At 33.7% G+C, this 9,953-nt stretch overlaps 2 protein-coding genes across 2 annotated transcripts; one reads left to right on the forward strand and one right to left on the reverse strand.

Annotated features, from left to right (window-relative positions):
• Nucleotides 1-1,968: 1,968 nt before the first annotated feature.
• Nucleotides 1,969-3,168, reverse strand: LOC108973978 (methyltransferase-like protein 16 homolog). The gene is made up of 3 exons (XM_018941548.1): nt 3,009-3,168; nt 2,322-2,947; nt 1,969-2,236 (listed from the first exon to the last, which is right to left on the reverse strand). Exons 1-3 carry the CDS (start codon nt 3,111-3,113, stop codon nt 2,062-2,064), a joined length of 906 nt encoding a protein of 301 aa, XP_018797093.1. The 5' UTR covers nt 3,114-3,168; the 3' UTR covers nt 1,969-2,061.
• A 519-nt stretch (nt 3,169-3,687) lies between these two features.
• Nucleotides 3,688-6,588, forward strand: LOC108973984 (DNA-directed RNA polymerases I, II, and III subunit RPABC4). Its single transcript, XM_018941561.1, has 3 exons — nt 3,688-3,849; nt 6,304-6,396; nt 6,468-6,588. Exons 1-3 carry the CDS (start codon nt 3,789-3,791, stop codon nt 6,488-6,490), a joined length of 177 nt encoding a protein of 58 aa, XP_018797106.1. The 5' UTR covers nt 3,688-3,788; the 3' UTR covers nt 6,491-6,588.
• The last annotated feature ends 3,365 nt before the right edge of the window (nt 6,589-9,953 follow it).

Below are 9,953 nucleotides of genomic sequence, written 5' to 3' on the forward strand. Positions count from 1 at the left end.
AGCAAGTAATCAGCGTAAATATTGCCGGATCAATTACCGTTATAAATGTTTGCATTAGCACACCAAAATGAGAGTTACCAATAAAAAAKACCCACAAACACATATACACAGCTACACATACACATGCAAACCTCGAAAACAGCTAACGAATTCATTAAACCGTTGGCGTGAGCAATTAACGGCATCTTATTTACTTTACGCCAAACTCAATTTATCATTATTTAAATACAAATGTAATTAGCTCTATTTCTAGCAATTAATTCTATTCAATATTTTACACTAATTAACTGATACAAAATATTTAATCAAGCGCCGTTATTCGGTGGAAATTTTTTTAAAACTTGAAATTCATTGCCGCAATGTATTTTACTATAATAATAGCAACAACAACAGTGTAAGAACATATTAAAAATACAAAAACAATATTCACATCACCAAACAATACAACAACAAGAACAAGAACAAATTAAAAAAAAATTCTACACGCTGCTGCTTCTTTGGCGGCGTCTCCACAGGGCCTCTCTTTACAAACTCCTAAACAGTATTGCAATTGTGAAAAACCAAAAAACAACAACAACAAAAGCACAATTAATACAAATTTGAACAAAATTAAAAGGTAAAATAACAAAAAAAAAAACACTCATAGCAATTGAAATTGTAAAGCCGCAAATTGTGTGGCAACTAAATTTGTGCAAATAAATAAAATTGAAATAAAATCTTAACAGCATTAATTTAGTGAAAGTAAAGTAATAAAAGACAAAAACTACAACATTTTTTGAGTTTTTACTTTTTAAAAAAGCAAGCGGTGGGTATTTTTGGCAAAAGAATGCTGTGGGCAAAAAGTAGTAAGACTTTGTTCGTAATTTTAAAATTCTTAATTTATTCTTCCAAATCTATGTCGTTCCACTCAAAGTAATCCCCCTTGAACCCAAAACACTTTTGCTACATTTTTTACCATCCCCGAAACAGTTGTTAAAGTCAATAAAACTCAAATAGTATTCCTTGTTGGTAGTTTGGCCGGTTGGAAGGAATTCAGTGTGCTCCACATCTAGATAATCGAAGAAAGCCCTGATTTTTGACCTGCTATGACGTGAATTTATSAGCCTCGGCTCACCTTTGCCACAATATTCGTCCGATTGATCATCTGTTTCCATTTCGTAAACATAGATCCAAGACACCCATCGCCAGTAATACTACCTTTGATGACATACTGGTAGTCAGAAATCATTGTTACACAGACGGATACGCGATGCTATTTTCCGAAAAAAGTGTGTGATTTTTTACCCTTTCAAGCCTTTTTCAACATTCTGAACTTTTCGGTACCAGAWATTTGATTCGGCACACAAAATTTAATGGAACTTCTATTTGAATAACTCCACTCATCGTAAAAACCGCCGAATACACTTTATGTTCTTCAGAAAGACATTTCTTACTATTTTTTGCCCACCTAATTACTGCTTATTTGGTACTACACCTGTAGGTCGGTCTAGACAGATAAACTTCGCCAGTTACCTATATTCTACAACCTAAGGGAAGACAGGATGGAGTCATGTGTGCTTACATTGGCAGCGTTTTTATACGTGGCGGGTCCCAAATCCAGCGCACAACCCTGTAGAGGGGTTCGCTTGCAAATAGATGTGAGCTGTTTGAGCCATATGTAAAAGCATCATTTATGGCCACTTCTAAGTGAATGCCACTCAGAGAACTGTCCACACTAGCGTGAACTTCGACACACGACCATCATCCTAGAGATGCCAGTACAAAAAGGTAACGTAATACACGTATTAGAGAAAATGGAATCAGAGCCTTAGTGCTTCCTGTAATACAGAAGCATGTACATTTATTGTACTACTATGGAACAGATTCTTACTGTAAAACAAGATTTGTAAAGCTCATTTTCTTAATATTTGATGCACTAATATCTAACAGCCCGCCCTGCGGTTGAGGATAGAGAACATTCTGTTCAAATTCTTATGTTTATAGCACTTTAGTTCGCTAGCCTTTATGGGAATTATTTACATAAATATTAAATACAAAATTTTTACTATCTAAAATTTGACTTCAATTTGCTACACTATGAAGTTTGAAATCTGTACTAAAACTCCAAGCAATACCCCAACGTGTCGTGTTGCCTTGACAAAATTCCGTAGTGCACACATTCGTAATAAGTTTCTTAGACAAAATCTCCATAACGCGCGAAACACTACTTTTGTGWCCCAACATCGTTGTATAAATGCTGTAAAATAGAGTTATACAAAAATAAAGCAGTTAGATAAAAAAAAAAACGTCTCAGCTATACAGTACAAGCATTAAGAACCCACCGAACGCGTTGTGGATAAAGCTCACTATCTTCAATTATGCGCTGGACAAACTGCACTTCACCGCCTTCACAAGCCAACTCCTCGTTATGGCCCGTATGGCAATTGTGCGGCGGTGTACGTTTGTCATTTCTTGTTGTGGCTTTGAAAGGATTTGGTAATGAAGAATCGTAAAATGGTGGATTACAGAGACAAAAATGAAAGTTGACATCCGGTTTGGCATTAAAGAAGTCCTCGAAAATTATTTGCTTATCGGTCTGTTGGAAAATATCCACCAGCTGTGCCAGTTTATTAGCTTCCACATTTCTCTGTGCAAATGTGAGATTGCTTTCGTTTGACTCGAGCGCATGCATGTGCCAAGCATTTTTACGCGCTGCCAGGAGTGAGTAGATGCAGGAAGAACCACATCCTATATCTATACCGCGTATTACTTCCTCTGCAGGCAATTTAAGTAACGCGATCATGTCTTCCAGCCAGAGTATGTAGTTCAAACGTAGCGGCAGTGTAGGCACAAGACTGCCAGGTGCAAATTCGACATGCAGTTGAAAAAACTCTTCCAATAACATTTGTGTGAGCGCACGCAATGTAGCTTCATTACGATAGTCTATGTACACCTTGCCATTGAGCTCCTGCATTCAAAAAGGAAATTGTATTAACAAGAGTGACACTAATACTTTTAAAACTTCTTACCAGCTTGCAAACTTTGCGAAAGTCTTTGTATTTGATTGCTAGTGCTGTGTAATCTGGCGGTGTTCGGAAAATATTCCGCGGATGCATTAATCTTTTATTTTTCATTGTTTATGTTGTACTTGCAGCCTAAAATATGTTTACAATTACATTATTATGTTTGCTTTCACTGGAGACTACAGTAAAACAGCTGACGACAGTTTAGGGATGCCACTACCATTTTAAAATTAGTTCTTTATAAAACTATAGTTAGTGGATCACATAGTTTTTATACCAAAAAATTTTCTTATTCGATACTTTAAAGATATCTATTCAATTCGACAATAATATATTTAGCAAAGGTTTTTGAAAACAATTTATATATTTCTAGAGCTCAAAAAAAAATTTAATGATCTAAGACTAATTTAATATAAATTTGGGGCGTAAAAATTTTGAAATTCAAAAATAGGTTTGACATAACCTTAAATAGTTGAATCATGATCTAAATTTTACATTAACTATAAAAATTTATTTTAACTCATAAAACACTTTTTCGATTAATACAAAGTTTTTCCGCTATACAAAGAATGAAACACCTAAGGAATGAGAGCTATAGTTGTACCGAAAACTACATTAAAAAAAAGAGTTGGCAACATTGTTTTCTAAAAACGAACATAACTTTATATATATTGCAGCTGTCAAAACAAACGCACGCTGACAGATTTCATTTGATATAATTTTTCGGCGAAGTGAATATACATTTTTGAGTCTTCAATATTTTTTATTAATTAAAACTGTGTAAATATGTCTGAGACCAGCACTAAAGACACAGTTTTGAAAACGGCGATGACCTATATCTGTGGCGGTAAGTTTTGAATAGCAAATTGTCTTGTAAACGACTTGAGGGACATGATTTGTTGCGGTTACTGGAAGAATGCGCTAATTGAAATTGATGCCGCAAAAAATTTTTAGAATTAATTAGCAAAAGCTTTATTGCAAAACAACTATATACTTAAGAGTATTTCAATTAAACTATTTTATGTTTAAATGTTTAGAATTAACCCAACGGTTCTTCGCAACCAATATGGATTCGGTATTACTTATACATATCAATTACACTCAATTTTAAAAATGAAACTATTTTTTTGCTATTACCATAATATATGTATGTATATAATCAAAGAAATTAAATRGGTTCTGTTTAATATCGCGCCGGTTAATTTTGGCTCACTGTATCTAAACGAGAGAATCAAATTGAAAATTTTAAACAGGCATGTGTGCTTAAATTAAAAAATTGCAAATTTCTAAATATATGCTAGTATATTTTCATCTGTTGTGCATTGTACCAAACCAATTATGGATACATTTTCACGCACATATATTACTTATGAATTATAAAACGACTAGTAATGTTTTTAATTACGTTTGATTGTTAATTTCATTGTAAATCATTAAATAAAAAACACCTTTTTCTGCATTCATCAATAATGCGAAAGACCAAAATGACTACCTAATTTGAACTGTCAAATTACCGAGAAAGCACKAACAAAAGGGAATAAATTAAACCCAGTTAGACATAAATGAATGAAGTGAACGCGAAAAGGTGTTCAATGCTAAAATACTGTGGATGGCGTAGCCGGTGTTGGACCGGCCAGGGTTATTTTTTTAAAGCGCAGAAAGGAATGAAATGCTAAAATACTGTAGAAGAAATCCCRGTGAAGCATTATTTTACAAATTTAACTATAAAACAAATTAAGACTTTATATTTTTTAACGATTTCCATAATTTCAATATGCCACTTAATATGTGTGCTGGGAAGCATAACGGTACTTTTTGTATCTTTACCCATATTTAAAAATTTGCCGTTATGCAAAACGTTATTCGGCGTTATTGAAAATAAAAATATTATTATAAAACAATGTGCGAAATTGCAAATGGTGAGTAATAATAATAAATAATAAGTTATTCTAATATTGGAATATATTATTTTTTTCAGGAACGCGGTCCACACGGTTTGAGTGGAACCTTATGCGTGTTGGCACCGAGCTGCGCACGCATGAACAAGGAGTCCGTTTTGCGGAGGAAAACGGCCTAATACCGAACGCGCAAATGTGCCCTGTACACAAGGTCCCAAAGACGATACGGAAAGGGGGCAAATTTGGATATTTTGTGTGCTACAGGGGYACGTGCACAAAAAARCCACGTGTTTCAGTAACCATCGGGACATGGTTTGAAAATGTCCGCATCAGTGTCCCTCAGGTGTATTTTTTGATGTACTGCTTTGCGTGTCGTATGTCCCGCGAAGAARTATTGCGTGAGGACTATACAAATGACGGGAAAACTTTTTCATCTGCAACAATAACAGACTGGTATAATTATTGCCGAGAGGCCGTGGTGATATACCAGTTGGACCACCAAAATGAACAGGGAAAAATTGGTGGTCCGGGAAAAATTGTTCAGATCGACGAGAGTAAATTTGGGCGGCGGAAGTACAAGAAAGGTAATACTATTTCCTTATACAACGAATTTAACTCTAATAAGGTGTTTTTTTTTTACATTTTAGGCAGGCGCTTAGAGGGACACTGGGTTCTTGGGATGATTGAAGATGGTAGCGAGGACATACGCCTCGAAGTATGTCCTGACAATCTTCTAACRGCGGACATTTTAATTCCATTGATCCAGAAGCACGTGGCTGAAGGAAGCATAGTTCGGACGGACTGCTGGCAGGCATATGACGAATTACCAAATTTTGGGTACGTCCACCAAAAAGTGAATCACAGTGCCGCCACAAACCCTTTCGTTTCCGAAGATGGTGTTCATACGCAGCGGATTGAGTCGCAATGGCGCGTAGTGAAACGTTTCTTTTACCAAGCCAACTATAATGACACCGCCAACTTCGCCGACGTCATCGTCGAATATATGTGGCGGCGATCTATTAAAAAACAAGAAAAAGATCCCTTTGTATCATTAATAGATGCAATTAAATATGCATATACATTGCACTGAAACATTTTGGTTTTCTTTATTTTGATATCTTGTCCATACAAAAATGTTGGCTGGGTTGCATTGGTTTCAGCTTGTATGGAAAATGAGCAAAAACACTAATTTTTGGTCATTTTCAAAGGGCTCCCTAAAGGTCTATAGGGGGTCGAGGGGGGTTTATTAAAARGTTCSATCCTTCTTCTTTCCAATAAGGGGGCGTGAGGGGGTAGCCAATGTTTTTCTCCATAAACGATACTTAACCGGCGCGATATTAAACAAKCCCYAATTAAATATCTAATTCTACAATTCTAAATTTTCTCTTTCATATTTTACACAGAGTGTCATCATGAAAACGAGATGCGTCCACGTGATCCTATACGTTGCCGTGAGTGCGGCTACCGCATCATGTACAAGAAACGTACCAAGCGCTGTAAGTGYATAGTTATATTTGTTATGAAATGCATAAATATTTCACAACTTTTATTATATTTCTACTTTCAGTGGTCGTTTTCGATGCGCGTTAGTATTCAACAGATGTGCAGCCTATRCAGTGTTTTTTGAAATAAAGTTAGACTTTTAAGTGCATCGCTTATGTAGAAATAAAATATATAATAGCTAAATAGCAATGACTTATTATTTTCCTAACATTGCCTGCATAGTTTGAGGGAGGCCTAAACAACTTATAGAAGAACAATGCTCAAAGAAACCAATAAATCATACAGCGATCGTTGTTTAGACAAGCAAAAATCAGAATTTGAGAATTTTTGTTTATAGATATGTAGGTTTTAATTTACACACAGAAGGAAGATATATATATACTAAGATTAAGGGTTTGCACTGCGACCTGCGATCTGTTGTGTCCCTACCTATATCACATATGGTTACCAAGGTACAGCATTCTGATCAATTCCARGAGCGTGCTTAGCGCAACTGARGTGATGTGATCCCTGCAGATGGAACCTAGAGCCTTTAGTATCGTCTGACTGTCGCCAAGTATTGCGATAGGTGCAGTGCAGATTGACTTCTGCGTAGTGACTTAAAGCAAGGACTTCTGCTTGAAAAATGTTGGGAAAACATACCATTGGTATGCGGTGTCGCAATGCCTGCTCCAACACCTTCCGGTGTATTCAAGGCACTAAATAGTGCTGCCTCTTAGCAGTATATCAAGCGTGTATTCGTTCCACTCAAAATGCCGAGAATGGCTCTAAAATTCTTTGTGAAATTCATCGTCTTTATAACGCCGTCCTTTGAAAGAAGTTCCAGTGTTGCGTCTTCTCCTATTGCTTTCATTTGTTGAGAAGACATTATTTTCCCTTTGCCAAAACCTTTTGCTGCCATTAATCATTAGATGTAGCGATGTGAGCGCCAGCATGGCTTCAAGTGCCGCAGTGGGGTAAGTACGYGTAGCCCCTGAAGCGCAGACACAGACGAGGCTTTGCAGCTACGATAGTTTAAGGCCTACCGAAGTCTGTGTTGCCTTAGTTGCCCAAGCAACCGCTCCATAAGTGATAATAGGCCTTACGATCATGGTATACAGCCTACTCCACCATTGCCCAGTGAGTCCAGGGAATTTGACCTTTTTAGACACCTTTAACTTCCTGCCACCGTGTGTTAGGGGCCTCAAACCCGGAAGAAATCTTCGCTTAGTAAAAGCTTAGTAATAACAGCTCCACGTTTATTTTTATTTTAAACTAATTTTAAGATGTTTATTTTCAATATTCAGAAATATAAATTAAACTAAAAACACATTTGACATTTAATTATCATATCCAGCCAAGAGACCACACGTGCTGCAGGGCTTTCATACATCTTTTTCTTTTTTTTTAAGTATAGTTTTACTTATTTTTTAAACTTTAGTGGTTTTTTGTGTGACTTTTAAACGCTGCTATTACCGTTACACATATTTTAATATTTAAGTGTAATTTTCACTTTCCATTAATAGCGGTGTCTTTACTACTGCCTTGTTGCTTTGTCTTTTTTGTTAAAATTTTTATTACTCCTAAACTAAAATTTTGTTAATTTCAATTAATTTAGTTTTTAATTTCTTTTTCAGCGTTTAATTTATTATTTTTTTATTGCGTAAATTTAATTTATTTTTCCGCAATTTTATTAAATTTTTCTCAATCTAATTTATTTTTCCGCAATTTTATTTATTTTTCCGCAATTTTATTTACTTTTCCTCAATTTAATTTAGTGTTTTTCCATTTAATTTAAATTTTCTTCAATTTAATTTATTTTTTCTCAATCTAATTTATTTTTCCTTAATTAAATTTAATTTTCTTCAATCTAATTTAATTTTCATCGTTTGTCTTTGCTGCCAAATGTGCTTAATTAGCTTTTAGAAGTTTTCTAATATTTGCTTTCTGTTTTTTGTATTTTTTGTATTTGCAAAAGGTTTTTACAACATTTTAGACTACGTGTGTATACACTAAACGGCTGCGTCTGCTCAATTATATGTATGTATGTATGTCTGCTTTTTGTTGAAAAAACATTACAGATAATTTTTCTTATTTTTTTTAGCATTTACTGCTTAAAATTCATTTTTTTCAATTTTCTCGTTTTTTTTTTACTTATAACCACCATTACGATTTGAATTCTTACATGTGTTCATACTTTCAGTTTTAAATAAAGTTTTTTGTTTTTAAGGTTAGGTTTTTTTTTTGTAATATTTTTATTATTTTCAGTCCATTACATTCGCTTGCGCATTGTAAACGTGCTAACGCGTGTTTACGAGGCGCGACATACATCAATTATATAATTTTTACTTTTTTCCTTTTTCAGTTTCATTTTCTTTTTATTTCTTATTTGCTCATCTTCTTTTTATTTCCTCATTTTCTTTTAATTTCTTCTTTCTCGTTTTTCCGTTACTAAAATGTTTATGAGTTAAAATCACTAAATTTGAATTGTTGCATACATGCCTGTACGTCGATTTTATTTTACTTTGTTTTTTAATAACAACTAAACCATATTTTATGCAATGAAAGGCGACTTAAAGGTGACTTAAAGCATATAATTTATATTATAAACATAATAGAACTAATTAATAATAAATTAGTGTTAATAAAAATAAGGCAATCGCATGAGTATAAACCAAATCAGCTTTGGAGTTCACAATTTATTTACTTAAAATAGCTTAATACTTTTATTTTTTTTTTTTTGTTTTTTTATAGCTTTTCTACAATTTTTAAGTGTGCTTAGTTTCTTTTTTAACTGCATTTGTGGCAAGTTGGCGAAAAGCACTAAGTTCCTTGGCAGATTGTTGAGTATTTGGTATACAAAGTGTCATGTTTGCGTTAAACTTGTGTTGAGATTTCTCATTTTGCTGTTTTATTGTTATCTTGCTTTATGGTTTAAGACTACTTGCTACTTATGCTGTATCTTTGCGTGTTTGTGTGTGTATTTATATGCTTTGCTTGGACAAATGGCAACTTAAATTCTTTCTTTTCATTATTTTCTGCGCACACTTTGCTCAACTGTTTACGCTTTAGCTTTTTTTTTTTTGCAAAATGACAAATCAATATTTATGAAAATTAAACCCTAATGAGGTCAATACTTTTGCTAATGTAGCTAAAATATCTAAATTATTAATAATTGTTTTTTTTTTTTTTGTTTGTTTCAATGAAGTTGGCAAATTAAAGCTTCGTTTAAACTTAACTATATATTAACTATACATAGAGACAATAGTTGCAGTGTTGTATTTTATAAGCATTAAGTGGGCACCAAATGCTCCGCTATATGCAACTGCATTGTTGCTTTAACAAATATATGATAATATAATTTAATTTAATTAAGTATGAAATGTTTGAATTTTAACATTTTTAATATTAATGTAATACATATGTGTATGTGCTGCAAGAGCAGTTTTTTTTTCTTTAAGTTTTTAGAGAAAACATATTTCAGGTACATTACAACTTAAAAGTAAGTAACTTAGAACACTACAGTTGACGGCAAAATTATGAAAAAAAATTATGTAAACAAAAAAAAAAA

The sequence above is a fragment of the Bactrocera latifrons genome, unplaced genomic scaffold (genome assembly GCF_001853355.1).
Source record: "Bactrocera latifrons isolate USDA-ARS-PBARC rearing strain unplaced genomic scaffold, ASM185335v1 scaffold_111, whole genome shotgun sequence".
NCBI classification, from domain to species: Eukaryota; Metazoa; Arthropoda; class Insecta; order Diptera; family Tephritidae; genus Bactrocera; species Bactrocera latifrons.